The sequence below is a fragment of the Chenopodium quinoa genome, unplaced genomic scaffold (genome assembly GCF_001683475.1).
Source record: "Chenopodium quinoa cultivar QQ74 unplaced genomic scaffold, ASM168347v1, whole genome shotgun sequence".
NCBI lineage: Eukaryota > Viridiplantae > Streptophyta > Magnoliopsida > Caryophyllales > Amaranthaceae > Chenopodium > Chenopodium quinoa.
The window spans coordinates 3173526-3192610 of NW_018744239.1; the positions used below are offsets into that span (position 1 = coordinate 3173526).

Consider the following 19085-nt stretch of genomic DNA (forward strand, 5'->3'; position numbering starts at 1 on the left):
GGAAGAAGCTGACAGGAACATTGGAGAGTTGCTGGGCCCCACATAATTACTATTCATCCTTAAATTTGCTCATAGGATGAGCAAAATCAGAAATGCTCATGAGCATTTTTCAATATGCTCATTGATGGGGAACCATTTTTAACAAATTTACTCACCATTTTTGCTCATGAGCAAAAAAAATGCTCACTGATGTGAGTGCTCTTAAATCCATTCTTGTCGGGGTAAAATGTGTTGAGTATATGGTTAAATGACTTAAATTTATTTCTCATTTCGTAGCAAAATTATGAAAAATAGAAGTTCTTGCTTAACAAATTTTGTTTATCAAATGATGTAATTAATGAATTAATAAGTTTTTATTAAATATGGACCTCACAATTGCTGGTGTAATCATGAGAATAGTATGCTAATTGGACATTTTGTTGATTTGTTTATAATTTTTCCTCTTGATAAACGAATTTTGTTTATAATTGTGATGAATTGAGACTCCCTCCAGTTTTAACTTGTAAGTGTTGTTATGAGAGGAGGTTAATATCATAGAAAATCATGTACATCTATTATTATATAATTTAATATAACCTATTCTAGAGGAAAATTGTGAAAAGATATAAAGTTATACTTAGCGTTTTTGTCAATGGACACTTTTCAATTTCCTTGCATAGATTTACCAAGTTGGGGGTTTCTCACTCTCTTTCACACTCCCAACCTCACCTAACTTAAGAAGGTATAACAAATAAACTGGTAAATTAAGTTTAAGTTTACTTTATATAGTTATATTAGAAAATATACCCCCTTTTTAATATAGTGTGGAAGAAAGTTGGAAGTAATGAGTTTCCATTCTAATAAGATTAAATAACTGGTTGTACCTTGCCTCCTCTTTAAGCAAAGGCATCATCCTACTTCACCTCCTAGTCTCCTACTCCTTTCAGTTAGACGGCCACTTTTGGTGGCTCTTGTTAACCGAATTGAATAACCTGACCCGACTAGCGTCGAGTGGTCGAGTTACATACCAAACTGAAATTTTAACACATTTTATTAGACATGAATATTATTGATTACATGTATTGTTATAACTCTCACAACCCTTGATAAATATAAGGGTTTGTGAAATAATTTGGGGAAACATTAAAGTTTGTACATAAATTGTGCTACTGGTGCACGGGGTACTTCCAATTCTTACTAAAAAAATAGAAGTAAATTACACAATCTTTCTATAATAACAAATAATCAATTATCAATAATATATTTCTATTGTATCATTACAATTCAAATTAGAAAAAGAAAATAGGAAAAGTTAAAATTTTAGACCTGGAACTCACCAAGTCTGAAGTGACACCCTTCCCTAAAGTATGTATACTACATCATTTAAAATTCCATTTGAGTATTTAACAAACTCAATACTAAAGTGTTATACTTTGTACCTATAATATGATGCAAAATCACAGCTCTGTATGAACTAAGTGATCTTCTATTGATTCCCCAAGCTGGGAAATCCTCATGTCATCATCAGAACTGGAATAATCTTTGTCACTGGAGGTAAGGCAATCAGCAGGAGGGTTGATTGTTCCGAAGCCAAAACCAGTGACAGAGTTGCAGTATGTCTCTGTTGTGCCATCCTTCCGGTGCAAGTCAATGTTCGTGAGGACAATGTTCTTGCAAGGAACTGTGTCGCTGCAAGCAAACTTCATGGCTTGCTTGCTATTCGTAGTTCCAGTAATATTCCGGTACATCACCTGACTTATTTGCACAGCAGTCGACTGAAAAGGAGGAAAAAGAGAAATCAAGAAAAAGATTAGGTAATTGATCATGTGATCACAATGAGAAAGGGGAAAGGTAAGAAAGAAAGACAAAAAGAAAAGGAAAGACACATCATTAGACTACTACTGCCATTGGAATGGCTACCTTTTCGGCCTTCAATATAAAGAAGAAAGAAGCAAACAAGCAAATTTCCCATTCCCTGGAATAGCTAAAAAAAGTTATATCACTGCTAATTAATCAATATCTAAGAGCTTAAATTAATAGCACGTGGATTCTTGACCAAACCGCTGTTCTGTTCACTTATCAGAGCAGGACTGCTGTCTTAGTAGAGAGGGAAGGGTAACACTACAGCCCTTGAGATTCTTTGCTTAAGTTCGCCCTTTCTAAGGCATAACTTCCTTGCTTGTGAATTGAGTTACAGATTTCTTGGGCAGAACTGATTCCTTTATAGCTTCTTTCAGGTGCAACAAGAGAGTAAAAAGACCATGAAGCTGGAGCTAAGAATCATCCCCACCCACAATCTAACACACAAAGTACCAGCTAGAACACTACTGAAAGTTAGTTTTCATTGCCCAAGAAGCCAAACCAAATATTTCCCAGAATATACCAATCTCACTTACAGCCAGTTGCTACACTTCCATCTAAATGAAATCAAATCCCACTGCAAACCATCCATTGATAACATCTACAAAAGTACAGCAGGTAATAACTGTGTAGGGGAAAAAAATCATCACTTTTTCCACAGTAGAAACTCATTCTAAATCGTTGCCTATTGTAAGACCATAAAACCAATCCACTACTTCCTTTGTTTCAGAGTAAACTATACTGACACCAAAAAATCCATCTCCCAATCCCAAAAAACCCTTTCAACAGCTATGATCCGCATCAGACAACGAGGCTCTGTTGGCCATGAACAACGAGGCTCTGTCGGCCACGAACAACGAGATCCTGTCAGCCACGAACAACGAGGCTCTGTCAGCCATGACAATGACTACAAGCTAAAAGAAGCTAACCCTCAGCTGGGAGAGCGGTGGCCCAATGGAGGAGGCTATGGTGGACGAGCATGGATGAATAGCGGAGAGAAATTCAGTAGTACTTATGATCTTGTTGAGCAAACATACTACCTTTATGTTCGAGTGGTGAAAGCCAAAGATCTTCCCCAGAGTGGTGTCACTGGAAGCTGTGATCCTTATGTAGAAGTCAAGCTAGGGAACTATAAGGGGCGAACCAAGCATTTAGAGAATAAAAGGAATCCAGAGTGGAATCAAGTTTTTGCTTTCTCAAAGGACCGTATCCAAGCATCAACATTGGAAGTCTTTTTAAAGGAACGAGAGATGGTGGGGAGGGATGAGTACATAGGGAGGGTGGTGTTTGACCTAAGTGAGGTCCCAACCAGGGTCCCACCTGATAGCCCATTGGCACCTCAATGGTACAGGCTGGAAGATCGAAGAGGACAGGGGAAGGTAATGGGGGAGGTAATGCTGGCTGTTTGGATGGGCACGCAAGCTGATGAAGCCTTTCCAGAGGCATGGCACACAGAAACAGCTTTTGTTCAGGGAGAAGGGTTATTTAGCATTCGTTCAAAAGTCTACATGGCCCCAAAATTATGGTACCTGAGAGTGAATGTGATAGAAGCTCAGGATGTGATTCCAAATGATAGGAGCAGAGCTCCAGAGCTTCTTGTGAAAATACAAGTTGGCAACCAAGTTTTGCGGACTAAGATAAGTCCACCAAACACCATGAATCCGCTTTGGAATGAGGATCTGGTTTTTGTAGTTGCCGAGCCCTTTGAGGAGCAGCTAGTCCTCACTGTTGAGGATCGTGTTCATCCAGCAAAAGATGATGTGCTAGGCAAGATAATGCTACCAGTCAACATCTTTGAGAAGCGGCTAGACCACAGACCAGTTCATTCTCGTTGGTTCAACCTGGAGAAATTCGGATTTGGAGTCTTGGAATCTGACAGGAGGATGGAACAGAAATTTTCCAGCAGGGTGCACCTCAGAGTCTGCCTTGAGGGTGGGTACCATGTATTGGATGAGTCAACAATGTATGTCAGTGACACGCGCCCAACAGCACGTCAACTTTGGAAGCCACCAGTCGGAATTTTGGAAATGGGTGTTTTAGGTGCTCAAGGTCTTCTTCCCATGAAGACAAAGGACGGCAGAGGCACCACAGATGCATACTGTGTGGCAAAATATGGTCAGAAATGGGTTCGGACCAGAACGATTCTGGATTCTTTTGCTCCTAAATGGAATGAGCAATACACATGGGAAGTTTATGACCCATGTACAGTAATAACATTGGGAGTATTTGACAATTGCCACTTGGGCGGATCTGAAAAGCAGGGTACTGCTGGTAAATCAGCCAGAGATTCACGAATTGGAAAGGTAAGAATTAGACTATCCACACTCGAGTCTCATCGTGTTTATGCAAATTCCTATCCTCTCCTTGTTCTGCATCCAGGTGGGGTGAAGAAGATGGGAGAACTCCAGCTAGCAGTTAGATTCACCAGCTTATCCTTGGCCAACATGATTTACATGTATGGCCATCCCTTGCTCCCTAAAATGCATTACCTCTACCCTTTCACAGTAAACCAAATAGACAGCCTTAGATTCCAAGCCATGAACATAGTGGCAGCAAGACTAGGCAGAGCTGAACCGCCATTGAGAAAGGAGGTGGTGGAATACATGTTAGATGTGGATTCCCACCTGTGGAGTATGCGAAGAAGCAAAGCTAATTTCTTCAGAATCATGGCAATTTTGTCAGGCACAATATCAATAAGCCGGTGGTTTGGTGATGTTCGCCATTGGAAAAACCCTATTACTACAGTCCTAGTTCACATTCTCTTCTTAATATTGATATGGTACCCAGAGTTGATACTACCAACTATGTGCCTCTACATGTTTTTTATTGGTCTATGGAACTACAGGTTCCGCCCACGTAACCCACCCCATATGGATATCAAACTTTCATGGGCAGAAGCAGTACATCCAGATGAACTTGATGAAGAATTTGACACATTTCCTACTTCAAGGCCACATGAAATCATTAGGATGAGGTATGATCGGCTTAGAAGTGTGGCTGGAAGAATTCAGACAGTGGTGGGTGACTTAGCGACTCAAGGGGAGAGATTCCAGTCCCTGCTAAGCTGGCGGGATCCAAGAGCGACTAGCTTATATATAATGTTCTCCCTTTCTGCAGCTGTGCTTCTTTATGTGACTCCATTCAGAGTAATTGCTCTAGTAGCAGGGCTGTACACACTGAGGCACCCGAAGTTCAGAAGCAAGCTGCCTTCTGTTCCTAACAACTTTTTCAAGAGATTGCCTTCTCGAGCTGACAGCTTGCTCTAAGCAATAGGTGTTAGTCAATTGATGGACACATCTGTAGTTTCAATGTCTTTTCCATTTTTACTTCTTATTATCAAAGTTTTATATATTTGCTGAATATAAAAAGTATGTTTCACGTTTCTAAGTTATATTGCATATATATTTTTTTTCTCTTAACAAGAGAGGCAAAACCTTAGCCCTACTTCTGAAAATGACGTTTAGGATTATCTAATATTCTGTTTTTTAGACAAGAAACTAGAAAGAACTTTGTTTTTTGTATGGAAGACACTTGAAACCAGTTTACGTAAACAGGAAACAACCATATTTCTAGCTGAACATCAAATAAAAAAATGGACACCTTAAATTTACCTGGTTTCCACAAGGATTGGGAGAATCGCAATAAAATTGATCGATGATTATAGGATTTGCAACGTCTTCCATCATCACATTTTCAAAGCGTATTGCTTTGACATAACCAGATCCTCCCTGCATGAAGAAGGCAAGAAGAGGGATTCAAGTTCTGATAATTTAAACTCAAAGGAAGAATCAAAGGTAGATTTAAAAAATAATAGTACCAGAGCTTGAACAAATAGATATTAACTTTAAAATAAATTCAATTTTTAGAGCAAGGATTTATAAAACTATTAAAAAATTGAGAGAGAAGAAATGCATGCAGTCCTACTTCTACCGTATACATGCAGCAATGTCATGTTACTCCAGCACAGTAAGTCAGCTCTTTGAAATAATCGTTTTCTTAATTATCTGTTCCATTGTTTGAGAAGGGAAGGAGGGGGGGGGGGGGGGGTGAAGGGAGTTGGAAATGACATGTGACTTTTCAATGCTTACCTGCCAAGTCTTAATTCTAAGTCCATTACTTGCACCCTTTATAAATGCACCACTTAGGACAACTTTTGTGACAATGCCAGTTGAATTATCCTTGCCCAGGCTTCCTATGCTGCAGTAGCAAATCATATTAGTGAAATACAGAATACACCAAGATTTAAGAGGTCACATCACAGAGGCAATGATTAACTTGTTAGAGAACTTAGAACATCTAAGAATTGAAAGAAATACCTAATTCCATGTCCAGGACCGCAATAAATCTTCTTCATCTTGATAGCTGAACTGGCATTGACGATTGAAACACAATCATCCCCTAGTGTACAAGTGTCAGCACAAAATTTAGCTAGTTAGCAATCTCAGCATGCCTGAATCAAATAACTTTTTTGGTGCATATTTAAAATGGTGCACACTTTCTTTGTATATTTAATGTAGGTTATAGAGCACTGCTTTGAGTCTTAAACTAAAGGACACAATACAATATGAATCCACTTATTGTCCCAAGTATTCATTTGTAAACCCAAGTATTCATTTGTAAAAGGTTCAGATTATAGCAACATTTAAGGACGGAGCTGCTCAATGTTGCAAAATACCTGTTCCGATTTTACAGTCGAGGAGAGCAACATTTGTTGATTCAGTGATATGTATTCCATCAGTGTTAGGACTGTCTTCTGGGGAAGAAACTAGCACATTGGATACTCGCACAGAATTGGAACGGGCAATAACAAAGTGCATTTGTTGGCTGTTCTGGATAGTCAGACCCTTTACCCTTATAGCAGAGCTTGAATCTATTGTCAGTGCCTTCAGCCAAAAAAAAAAATAAAAAATTATCAGCTTGTTGCATCCTTTAGATTCCGATAATTATGATCTACAAATAATTTGCTTAACAAAACCGCAAGTTCACCAACCCCATCATACAACATGACAATCAAATCTAGATATTTCCAGAATCACATAAATAGAGTATTTTAGAACCAACCCACAATCCATGCAAAATAAATAATTAAAAATGCATATAGTCCAACATAAGGCCGATAAGGGATACGTACTGTTGGTGCTCCTTTGCATGGCTGCAGGAATAAGGAAAATTGACAAAACAGACAGATGGATTAGTACATACTTATCAATTCAATCAAATTTATCAGTCAGTAATACAAAAATCAGATGATGACAAAGAGTTACTTACATTGGTCTTGTTTTTTTTGCAGGATGCAGCCCACCATTTACTGCCAGATCCATCAATCACCCCTTTGCCTTGGAAAATAACACTTGTTAAGTTGTGAAAATTCAACCAAGTCCGGGAAAATTTTGGATCCCAGTCCTTGGGCTCTCCTGGTGCAACTATTGTGCCATCAACCTGCACACCAAGCACACAACAGTAGCCAAAAAAAAAAACTCTCATCAGAAATAGTTACATTCTATGGGGTTCACATCACCAGAGCAGACATCACAGCTAGATTGAATTGGAGCGTAGACATATTGACATTTCTGGATAAAAACTTACCTGGATAACTAATCTGCCTGCACACGGTCCTTCAAATTTTGTTGCGTTAACAAGATAACGACGCCCTTCAGGAACTAAGAGCACTGCTTTTTGTGAAGAACAAGCCTGCTTCCATGCACTAACAAAGGCCTGAAAATATTTTCATAGAAAAATACAAGTTTAGCAGCATTGTCAGAACTTACACATGCAGGTATAAGATTTATCAATCAATGAAGTTCATGCTGCATCAGGATTACCTGGGTATCATCAGAATTCCCATCTCCATTAGCACCAAAGCTATCGACATTCACAAGAACATGTCCAGCATTCGTACTGGTCCATGAAGGCATTTCAAAAGCTTCTATTTCATCTTCTTCATATATGTCAAAGCTTTCGAGTTCTCCAAGCATAGCAATTTTGTCATGTACCTCATATTCTGCAATGCCATGAGCTGTTATTAATAAGCTAAGGAAAAGAACATAGAATAATTCCATAATTTGTGAGTTTTTGCAGGATTAGAAAATTAGAGTAGGATAATTTATGAGCAGACACTGGGTTTGCATTTATATGCAAGATTAGCATTCAAAATTAAGTGATTTATGAAAATCTGGCTTGGCTTGAAAGTAGATGAAGAGCCAACACTTTCTCCATGCCTACACTTCAAGTATAAGTGAAAAATCTTTTACATATCTTTGCTTTACTCTTAAACCAGTAGACCTTAGTTTCACCAGTCGAAAAAGCTCATGAACTCCTCCAACTAGCAGACTAGCACCGTATATGCATTTCTATTATAGACCTTCCAAAGAAAGATTTAAAAAATGTAATTTCTAACTTTCCCATATTACCCATAATAAAACCATTAGCTATTTTTTTAAGGATGGAAACATTGGTGTAGCGGAAATGTATAACTATAAATAATAACAAAAATAAAATAATAACAGCAATGATGGTATTATAGCTTGAATCCTTATAAATAACCCAATCAAATGCGGCCTATAAATTAGGGACGGAAGGAGTAATAGTTTTTGGCATCATCAGGCAGACCACCCAACAACTGTAAAGATCTGAGTGATACAAAAGGATCAGACACGCCATAAACCAGAAATAGATAAATCAAGAATAAGTTATGGTCAACTATATAATTAATCTGTACTCTTCCATACTAGAACAGCTTCTAGATGATACTTTCCACTTTCCAGACTGCCCAAGTCTTAAAGCCAAAATCCTTTCCTTTTCTAGAAGGATAATTGGTCCAGGCTCATCAAAATGCAGGTAATTTTTTCATAAAGAATGCAGCTCAAAAATAAAATATTCTAATCCTGTACTATTTAAATATGAACATTTTGCAATAAGATTCATGGCCTATTCTGTGTCATTACCACAATTCAAGCGATAAAGCTGTGACCAATCTCCCTAACCAACTGTCTTGCCATTCTAATCTCTCTGTAATGCATGGACAATTCAGAATCTCCAACTTCATGATAAAAATTTGAAACTTGCAGACACGCTCCAGAATTTTCGGGTTCAAGCTCCATCAAACGTTTTGCAACCCTTTGTCCAACAACTTCATTCTTGTGCATCCTGCAACTTCTCAGCAGTGAGCTCCACATGAAAGAAGCATCCTTTACAAAAGACAACTTCAACAAATCTTCCGCTTCATATACCAACCCAGCACGTCCTAAGAGATCAACCATGCATGAATAGTGCCTCTGATCTGGTTCAATACCATGGGGTGATTTCATGGACTCAAAAACCCGTCTTCCTTCCTCTACTAAACCTGAATGATTACACCCTGTCAAGACACACAAGAATGTCACCCTATCTGGTTTCAAACCCTTTTGGAACATCATTTCGAGCAATTTTAGGCACTCTCTTCCTAATCCATTCCAGGCATACCCATTTATAACTGATGTAAAGGAGACAACATTGGGTGAACGTAAACCCTCAAATATCCTGCGTGAATGATCAACCTGGCCTAATTTAGAATATATATCAATTAGTGAACATGAAATCACTATGTGAGACTCTAATCCATTTTTTATAGCAAGAGAATGAAGCAATGTGCAGCTTGTTAAGCTCACAAAAGAAGATCCTGACAATGCTTTCAGTGCAGTGGACAAGGAGAATTCATCTAATTCAATCCCCTCATCAACCATGAATTTAAACAACTCGACCACCTCTTCAGCACAAGTACAATGTAACAGAGATGTCAAAAGAGCATTGCAGCACTCCCTGGTTTCAGAAAAGCATTCCTCGTATATATTAAATGAACTCTCAATCTCGTAACATTTTCCATACATATCAATAAGAGCAGACTGAACATGGATGCTTCCACAATCAAATCCCAATTTTAGAGCAAAACAATGCAACTGTCTTCCCACAACAAGACTCCCACTTTTGCTGCACGAATTCAAGAGCGCAACAAGCGAACGAACAGATGGTTTCATACTCCAATACTGCATCCGCACAAAACATTCAAGTGCATCAAACAACACCCCACTATTAGCATATGCAGAAACAATTGAGTTCCACGAAATCACAGCATTATAAGGAAGAACATCAAATGATTTCATAGCATCACTCAGAGTCCCACAAGCTGAGTAAAAATCCACCAATGCATTAGCTACAAAGTGATTTGATTCAACCAGCCCAGCCTTGAGAGCATGACAGTGCAACTGTTCCCCTTGAATTACAAAGTTTCCATTACAACAGCCCTGAAGCAAATAACATACCATAAGATCATTCAACACAACCCCATCAAATTTTACTCTAGAATACTGCCTTATAACCTCATTCCACAAACCCAATTTACAAAATCCACGAAAAACCGAATTCCAAACACCATCATTCCTTTCAGGCATCTCATCCAAAAATTTCAACCCATCATCAACAAACCCTGATTGCATATAAAGGTCCACAATTGAACCCCCAATATACAAATTCCCACAAAACCCAAGTGAAATCACTCTACAATGTACTTGAATTCCCTCATAATAAAACCTATTATTGCTACAAATGCTCATAACAGAGGAAAATGTTGATGGGCTTTCACTAAAACCCTGAAATACCATTTCAGAATACAATTCAAAAGCTTTCCCTGGCATTCCATAGCATTTGTACCCAGAAATCAGCAAGTTCCAAGAAACAACATCTCTAAGAGACATTTCATCAAACAGTTGGTGGGCAGAGGCTAAAGACCCTGATCTGATGTGATTGTCTATAGCACGATTGTTTAAGAAGATAAGCTCAGAAGTGTCAGTCTTGTAGTAGGAATCAAGATGCAAGCGCCGGAAAATTGCAGGGATTTTCCGGCATAAATCTCCCAATAATTTGGGCATTTAATTTATACTTGTACAATTAACAGACATGAGTAACATGACACACCAATACACCATAATAGCATTAACTTGAAAGGATTAGTATTTTTTTTCCTTTTAAGGCTCTAAAACAAAATTTAACTAGCTCTTATTATCAAAAACTTGATTAAAATGGAGGAAAATATGTACTATTGTTTTTTCTTGTTTGGTTCCTAGTGGTAACAAGGTGTGAATATTTTTTTTGGGATTTTTACTTTTACCATTATTAAGTATATTACTCCCTCCGTCCCCTTTTGATAGTCCCTTATGCACATTTTTCACGGGAATTAATAAACACAAATAAGAATAGTTAAAGTAGATTGAAAACAAAAATTGACATTCGGTATGCAAAAAGTAGGGAGAGAAAATAATAAAAGTATATGGAAAAACAAAATTTATGAAGAAAAGTTAAATTTGCACAAATATTAATGTAATGGGGTGAACATTTCGGGACTAAAATTTATCCATAAAAGACTATCAAAAGGGGACGGAGGAAGTATTACATACGAAGTACTACCTCCGGCCCAAATTACTCACAACTTTAGAATATTTTATACCTCACAAATAATACCCCAAAGTTGCAAGAAATTTGGACAGGAGGTAATATTTAGCATGGTACTATAGGTGTATAGTAAAACTTACTTCAGATTATTTTTACAAAAATGCATACTCCGTATTTTGTATTGGATCTATAACAACTTACAAATCAGTTAGACCATCATCACTCATGGTATAAAAATTTATACCATCCGTCTCTCTCTACCACTTTCTCACTCCTCCACATCATGTATACAGTATACCACAATACAATATACTTTCTCCAAAAATCACCGCATCCATGATATAAAAAAAATTTACCACCACACTTTCTCTCTCCTACATGTATTAATTATACAATAAATTTAGTTATAATTATATTTTATTTTATTATTGGAAATAACAAATTAATGTTTGTAAAGTTAATTAAATAAAATAAGCAATTTCGGTAGTAAAAAGCGAATTCAAAAATATATACTCCGTATAAAACTATATTAATATGTGCGTCTATGTGTAGGTCTTGAAAAATTATGAACAATGGTAATTTTTTCATAATTATTTACTTTATAATTTTTTCATAAAATGCAATTGAAAAAAAAATAAAAGATACATGAGATGGTATATACCATGGGATGGTATATACCATTAAATGGTATAGTTTTATACCACCAATGTAGTAAAAATTTGCATGTTTTTGATGAGTTTTTACAATGTGGTATAAAATTATACCAGGAGTGTTGATGCTCTTAGTACGTTTTTTATATTTGGTACATTGGCACATTTAAAATCAATTACAATTATAACGAGTATTTTTGGACAAGACGAGTATTTTAGTTGATTGCCAGGTATGGTCATCATATATCGAACATTAAACATAAACCAAGCATTTTTAAAAAAGATCGATGTGTGATTTTATTAAACAACCTTCATCTGATTTTGAAATAAAATGATTTTAATCACTCTAAAGTCTCTTAAGAGTCTAATTAGCGGAATCGGAGCAACCATTGAACCCCAAAAGGCACATTTAGGTATCTATGTTCTTGGAGGAGGGCTCATTTCCTTTCTTTTCGGGCGCCTTAACTCTTGTTTTAGAGCACGTAAGTAGCCTCAATCTATCATTTACTCTCATGAGTCATGACGTGTTTGGTAAGCGGTCATAAATTATGAAAATAGTAACGAATTTGTATAGTGACAAAAAGAACTTAAAGGTCCCCCTAGTCCCCTACTCCCATGGCCACATTACTAACTTTGACTATTGTACGTAGGTTATAAAACACAATAACGATTGATCTATTGGGTAACTTGTCAACGACAAAGATTTGATGCTAATTTCTTAAGATTAAGTTAGGAATAAACATCACTTTCTCTTTCACAACTCCTACCACCATAGCACAAACACAAGCAACCTATTTGACCAACAAACCTTATCTTTCTATCTCTCATTTTACCTTCACCTTTATTTTTGGGTGGCCGGTGCAATTGGATAACAACTTAAATTAGCCAAACACAAACAGTAGTGAAAGGTAATACAAGCATGAAAACTTCTAAATATGTCTTAGATTAAGGGTTAAAAACAAGTAAGATAAACAAGTCTCGTATTCAACAAGTGTATTTGTACATGACGGGTTTTGTCACTGTGATGTCCCGCCGTGAACATCATTATTCCCATCCTATATTCACATAAAAGTCTCCCTTTAACGGAGTCCATTCATTTCACAAATATGTGAACATTTGTGAATACAATAAGCCCAATGTTCACAAATATGAGTAAATTTGCAATTCTGTATATACAAGTTTTTTGCTAAGTAAAACCTGTTCCAAGTGTTTCTGAAACAAAGAATGCTAACTTTTAAGGACAAACAGTTGCACTTTTGCCTATCAAATAACTCAACTGATTTTGATGCAATATCCCTTGATCAATGTAAAGAGGAACTTCAGTTCCATTGCTAACAAGCAGCAAGCGAGGCAAAGAATAATTATCACATACATAGTATTACAGCTCTTTTGCTGAATCAACATGAACATCGGCACACTAGTATACAACATTAATCCAAGCCTAACTAAAAAAAAAAAAACTCTTTTCTAGGAGCTTTGTATCATGAGTATCAGCATGTAGCTGCAATAGCCCCGAGGAGGGAGGTTACAAAACACATTTGTGTTTCTTTATCGATCTTAGAGAAAAGAGGAACGTGCACGAAAAGAGACTTGTGGCCTCTAGCTTCTGCAAACCGGAGAGAGTGATAGTACACGTAATTACATACAAAACGACCAGCATCATCTGACTTCATCACGTTGAAGCCTTTCTTCTTTAGGAAACTAAGAATAGAATCCGCTGAGCACGTAGTCTTCATAGTAGTTATCATCCAATGCAAGGAAACAAATAAGATATGTTAGGGGAAAGTTTTCATGCAACTTAAAATTTGATATTAATGAATTGTGTCATCATATATCCTGCAATATCGTACTAGCTACCTTAGATAGTTAGCAAGTGGTATGTAAAGCATGTCTACGTCATTTGCGTTTTGTGACTCTTTTTACAACTAAAAAGTATAAATATCCTACAATATCCAATGTTGCTCAGCCCAGCATTTCTGTCCGCTCTGAGGGCTGATCCATAGCATACGATGCATGGATTGGCCATCTTTAAACAAGGGCACAATGGCCATTATTTTGGAACTATGAAAAAAGGGCCTATATTTAAGAGATTGTACGGAACCCCATTTATATTACCCGGACCCAAGGTTTTCATGTACCTACATACCATGTTCCCCTCCTGCAGTCCTCCATGATTCAAAGGGCAATCACAATGCAAGGTCAAGTTCTAGTAAGAAATAGATCAATACTTAAAAGTATCTTCATCTTTCATATTGCAACAGTGATTTATAATAAAGCTGATAAACAAGCTCTTAAGCTTTCACATAGCAATATGAAATCAAACCGCCTAAGATGAAAAAAAAGCTAGGTCATCTTTTTCCAGCTAATCCTTAAAACAACCTTTTTCTTTGTAATGGCATATAACATGAATCACGAGGAAATATGAACACATGTCAAAACCATATTACCATATTAGAAACATAAAATAAGAATGTGACAAAGCATATTAATATATTAAACGTTGGCAATTACCTGTCTCGTATTAGATATTTCTGCATCGTCGGGGACTATAGGTACTTGCTGAAAAAAAAAGAAAGGATAACTATTTATAACTCGAATATAAACAAAGCTACATAGCTTATAACAGAAGAGGAGAAAGAAGAAGGAAGGGAAAAAAATCTAATCAACCTGTGGTTGCCACCCGAGCTCATCAGGACAGCGAAAAGTTGCTTCATTGAATGCTTGACATTCAATGGCAAACTTTTGGGCACCACTATTCACTCCCAAATGAACCTGGAGACAGCAGCCAATAAGTCAATGACATGATATATCCAAGTCAATACAGGGATACTGTCTTCAAAAACAGGGGACTAATAAGCAAACCACTCAATCAATCAATCATAGCTTTAATCTCATAAGTGGGGTCGGCTACATGAACCAAAAGTGATTATTCTGTATAGTCATCCACATAAATCTTCCTCCTCCATCCCTTACGATCAAATACCTCATTCTCACGTAAATTCATAAGCTTCATATCCTTTCTAATAAGCAAACCACTATTGAAAAGAATTCAATACCATGATAACAGGTCCTTCGTGTAGAAGTTATTATAGGATTTACAAGAACAAGTACCTATTTACTCAACACTGTCACAAAACTTCTAATGACAAGTTTGTGACCCGGGAAGCAGAAAACAAGGCCAAAACTAAGACAGAGGAACAGGCGATTCTCACTAAAATTAGGAACAAGTTGACAATTTTGTTTCAAAACTTGTATTATAACAGCATCATTAGTGAAATTCCATAATTTATTGCTATTATGGTCATGTATTTACATCAACTTGACAAGTAATTTTCCTTCATCCCACTTTGAAAAATAGACCAAGTCACAAATATCAGGGTAGGCAATACTTTTTGGATTGAATTAAAAAATTTGTAGTCACTCATTGTCTCCATTTCTTGGTTTGCTATAATTTTTTGGAAAATTTTTAAATTACCACCTAAAAATGTAATCATTTTCAAACTAACCACCCGTTTAATTTTTTATTTTAAATTACCACCCTTAAATTAAATAAATGCTCAAATTACCACCCATTTCAAAAATATGGTGGATTTTCCATGTGTGGGCCCCACCTAACGCTTATTTTGACCCTTTTGACTGATTTTTTTCCCTAAATTTTCTCTTTAAAAACTCTCTTCTAACTTCAATTCACAATTTTCTCTTTGTAATTTAGTAGAATTTTGTGAAGGAAATGTGAATTAGAGTTTAGAGAGCGTTTTTAAGAGAAAAATGGGGGAAAAATTAGTCAAAAGGGTCAAAGAAAGTGTTGGGTGGGGCCTCCAGACGGAAAATCCACCGGATTTTTGAAATTGGTGGTAATCTGAGCATAATTTAAGGGGTGGTAATTTAAAATAAAAAATTAAATGGGTGGTTAATTCGAAAATGGTTACATTTTTTTGTGGTAATTTAAAAATTAACCTAATTTTTTTTGTATGAAAAAAAAAAAAAAAAACAAAGTCACTTTAATAAGCACAAAGATATCATCCTCACAACTCAATTAGACAATCGGAAGTCAACAACATACACATGAATGCCATGATATACCAATTACAGAATCCAAAATTTTGGCTTTGACTCTGTTATTCAATGTAGCTGCACAGATTATACTGCAAGTTTATGAGGTAACCCAATATATCTGCATAGAAAGTTTATGCAAATGAAGACTCACCCACACAACTGATTCATTGTCCGGATTTGAGGCACCTTTCTCAAACAATTCATAAAGTGCTGGTCTCGCCCCCTCACCAGCTGTCTCAAGAATCGTGCAACTTGCAAGTTGCACCCCTGTAGGAAGGCCATTTTTTGAGACATACTCATTTAAACTACTGACAATGGCTTCTGTTGGATTCTCTGTCACTCCTTGAAATTTCTTGAAACCAGTAACATGAAATGTGATATTCTTAGGTCCTTCGGATCCCATATCCACCTTGCGAGCACAGCAAAAATTCCCAATTCTTAACAGAGTATGAAGTTCCCAGAAAACCTACAGTAGAAATCTTAAAGAAGCAAAGTTCTATTAGATTAATGATAATGAGAAACTGATGAAAAAACAGTTGGTGAACAAAATATACAAGCATGCTTTAGTTAACACAGGTGACCTTGTCAAAATCAGGGTATGAACAAATTGGTACTGTTTTACACACTCTTCAACCTATTTGATAGTCATAATATTGACTCTCACGGCCACAATATTCTAATCTTAATCACTTTTCTCTCCTACACAACTCAAGAATTTAATAAACATTATTCAGGAGCATCATGCCACGAAAATCACCGATAGGAAACCAGATTAAACGCACAAAAGGAACTTGTTTGTTCCAATTTGCTATAATGATTAATCAATCCCTGCACTCGACTTAAATGAAACAAACGCCCCTTAATTTAATGTATCAACCACCACCATAATAATCAGAAACTAATCATTATTCTCATACATATTATGGCAATCACAGTAATATTATACTAGTCCATTCAACCATAAATTAAGACTGATACAACAAGCAATTCCAATAATATTGCAGCATCAATTACTCAATTCGGTAAAGCCTCAATCAAAAAGCCGAAAAGAGCAGCATGCAAGGTGAAGGGAACAAATCCTTAGAACTGTACAGATAATTATACTTATAATCAATAAACATCAACTCGAAACTCGGAAATTCTACCAACCTGATCATACATCAACCTGATCCACATCATACAAGAGCTTACATGGATCCACACTAATTCATATCATCATTACATAACATGTAACATCTCTTACACTACATAAAGTACAAATTGCAATGATTTTAACATAATTACAAAACACCCTAAAGGGTATAAAGTGGAATCAACACAAACAAATTCACATAAACCTGTAAAGCAAAGATCTTAAAAAGATCACTTGCTAAAAAAAACGCAAAAACATCAACATATAAATCAAACCCAGGAACAAATTCATATTACACAACATACCAATCATACTTCACAACATACCAATCATACTTTAGCCAATATCAGAAGATTATCCAAACAAAAGCACCCACAAAATCATACATCAAAAAAATAAATCCCAATAAAATGATCAATAATTCAGACTATATCAAACAACGAAAATGAAAAACTCTACGAAATTCACTCTCATTAACATAGTTGTACACAATTAAAATTACAATTGACATATCATCTCGATTAAAGTTACGAACTTTCTAAAAAAAACAAGAAGCTGAAAATTGAAAGAAAAAAAAAAGTATAATTACTCTTACAAGATAAAAATTTGAGTTATAATTGAAAATTTCTTGATTCTGACAATTCCAGCCCCTCCAAAGTTTTCTGTTGGAATGAAGAATCAAATTAACAAAATTTGCAGGTCGAAGGGCCTTATCGGATTTTTAATTTTAGAAAAAAAAATCGCAGTTTTATGAGTAGGAGACCCCTCAATTTATCAAATTTTGCGGGAGTTGCCCTTTGTGAATTTTTATTACGGCTATTTCACCAAATGCCACTAACAAATTTAAAAATTCATCAAATGACATCGCACTTTTCAGAATTCACCAAATGTCACTCACAAACAGTAAAATGTCATGTCGTGCCATTAATGAGGTGTGGACGTTAACAGTCTGTTACTAGGATTCTTAATTCACAAAATGCCATTTACAAATTATTATTTTGCATGAAATGCCATTACTTTTGTAAATTATTTCACAGTAACCCTCTAATCAAATGAGTACTAACGGCTAGTTTATTTGAACATTTTTGAAATATTGTTGGGGTAAAATGGCCGTTGCACCCACTTTGTTGTATAAATATGAGACTTAGAACACACATTGCATCCCTCTACATGCATAATCATGAGTTTGTTATCAAACACATCCTCCTCCACATACGAGTATGCATATGTAAGAGTTCCAAACAAGTTTTGCGGTTGTGGTCGGAAATACGCAATTAGAAGTTCGGAGTCAACATCAAATCTTCAAAGGCTTTATTACAAGTGCGACTCATGTAATAGTTTCAAATGGTGTAAAGTCCTCAAGCCGGAAGAAGCTCAAAGTAGGGGAAATTGTTATGATAGGGATGGATCAGGACATAGCGATGTGTATGATGAATTGAAGCAATTGAAGAAGAAAGTGAGGCAGCAACAAAAAGTTCTCAATTCTATTATGAAAGTAGGAGTTGTTATGTGTGTAATAGTTGTGATTGTAATGATGAAGTGAACAACAATGTAATTGCAATGAAAGTAAATAAAGTGTTAATTTAAACATTTATAGTATAATATGATAAGTTGCAATCATGTTCATCCAAAAAATTATGGCTACTGTTTTCTGTTCATCTCAAAATAAAATGCCCTTGCTGACATAATTCAGAATTTTTCCCAAAAATCAAAACACTTAGGTACAGCACACAGTGGAATATTAATGTTCAAAAATTAGGATTTCATTAACAAATATGATGTGCATTCAAAAGGGCAGGGCTGTGGAGTTTATGCAGCTTTCTTTGATCTCTTCTTGGTCTTTGAAGTGCTTGCTTCAGCCTCTGCATTGTTGTTGATTGCTGCAGTTGTTGCTTCAGGCTGCTCAGTGTTGTTGTTTGCTGCACTTGCTGCTTCAGCTGCTGCACTCTTTTTCTTTGTTGCACATGTCTTCATGTTGTGGCCCA

General features: G+C 36.3%; 3 protein-coding genes across 5 annotated transcripts; 1 reads left to right on the forward strand and 2 right to left on the reverse strand.

Annotated features, from left to right (window-relative positions):
• Positions 1–1209: 1209 nt before the first annotated feature.
• LOC110694182 (probable polygalacturonase At1g80170) lies at positions 1210–11001 on the reverse strand. Of its 3 annotated transcripts, XM_021871358.1 has the most exons (10): positions 8784–8884; positions 7662–7840; positions 7426–7554; positions 7108–7278; positions 6971–6991; positions 6515–6722; positions 6156–6237; positions 5928–6036; positions 5451–5567; positions 1210–1754 (listed from the first exon to the last, which is right to left on the reverse strand). In XM_021871358.1, exons 2-10 carry the CDS (start codon positions 7812–7814, stop codon positions 1437–1439), a joined length of 1308 nt encoding a protein of 435 aa, XP_021727050.1. In that variant the 5' UTR covers positions 7815–7840; positions 8784–8884; the 3' UTR covers positions 1210–1436. The 3 variants fall into 3 exon arrangements, 2 of the variants coding, with proteins under 2 accessions (XP_021727050.1, XP_021727049.1); XM_021871357.1 differs by lacking the exon at positions 8784–8884 and having other exon boundaries at positions 7662–7972; XR_002505781.1 differs by lacking the exons at positions 1210–1754; positions 5451–5567; positions 5928–6036; ... (2 more) ...; positions 6971–6991; positions 7108–7278 and having other exon boundaries at positions 7458–7554; positions 8784–11001.
• Positions 1761–5403, forward strand: LOC110694181 (FT-interacting protein 1-like). Its single transcript, XM_021871356.1, has one exon. It carries the CDS (start codon positions 2631–2633, stop codon positions 5103–5105), a length of 2475 nt encoding a protein of 824 aa, XP_021727048.1. The 5' UTR covers positions 1761–2630; the 3' UTR covers positions 5106–5403.
• Positions 11002–12970: 1969 nt separating the features above from the next.
• On the reverse strand, positions 12971–17857 carry LOC110694183 (pyrrolidone-carboxylate peptidase-like). Its single transcript, XM_021871359.1, has 5 exons — positions 17696–17857; positions 16120–16447; positions 14580–14684; positions 14424–14471; positions 12971–13642 (listed from the first exon to the last, which is right to left on the reverse strand). The coding sequence occupies exons 2-5, from the start codon at positions 16369–16371 to the stop codon at positions 13403–13405; spliced, it is 645 nt and encodes a 214-aa protein (XP_021727051.1). The 5' UTR covers positions 16372–16447; positions 17696–17857; the 3' UTR covers positions 12971–13402.
• Between the last annotated feature and the right edge of the window lie 1228 nt (positions 17858–19085).

What these genes read in the sequence shown, in the direction of transcription:
- LOC110694181 (XM_021871356.1), top strand. Translation starts at nt 2,631, where the DNA reads ATGATCCGCATCAGACAACGAGGCTCTGTTGGCCATGAACAACGAGGC.
- LOC110694182 (XM_021871357.1), bottom strand. Translation starts at nt 7,898, where the DNA reads ATGGAATTATTCTATGTTCTTTTCCTTAGCTTATTAATAACAGCTCAT. An exon ending in GGTCCTGGACATGGAATTAG is followed by an intron (nt 6,037 to 6,155) that starts GTATTTCTTTCA and finishes TTGCTACTGCAG; the next exon opens with CATAGGAAGCCTGGGCAAGG. An exon ending in TTAGAATTAAGACTTGGCAG is followed by an intron (nt 5,568 to 5,927) that starts GTAAGCATTGAA and finishes TTCTTCATGCAG; the next exon opens with GGAGGATCTGGTTATGTCAA.
- LOC110694183 (XM_021871359.1), bottom strand. Translation starts at nt 16,371, where the DNA reads ATGGGATCCGAAGGACCTAAGAATATCACATTTCATGTTACTGGTTTC. An exon ending in ACAATGAATCAGTTGTGTGG is followed by an intron (nt 14,685 to 16,119) that starts GTGAGTCTTCAT and finishes TGCTGTCTCCAG; the next exon opens with GTTCATTTGGGAGTGAATAG. An exon ending in AAATATCTAATACGAGACAG is followed by an intron (nt 13,643 to 14,423) that starts GTAATTGCCAAC and finishes ACTACTATGAAG; the next exon opens with ACTACGTGCTCAGCGGATTC.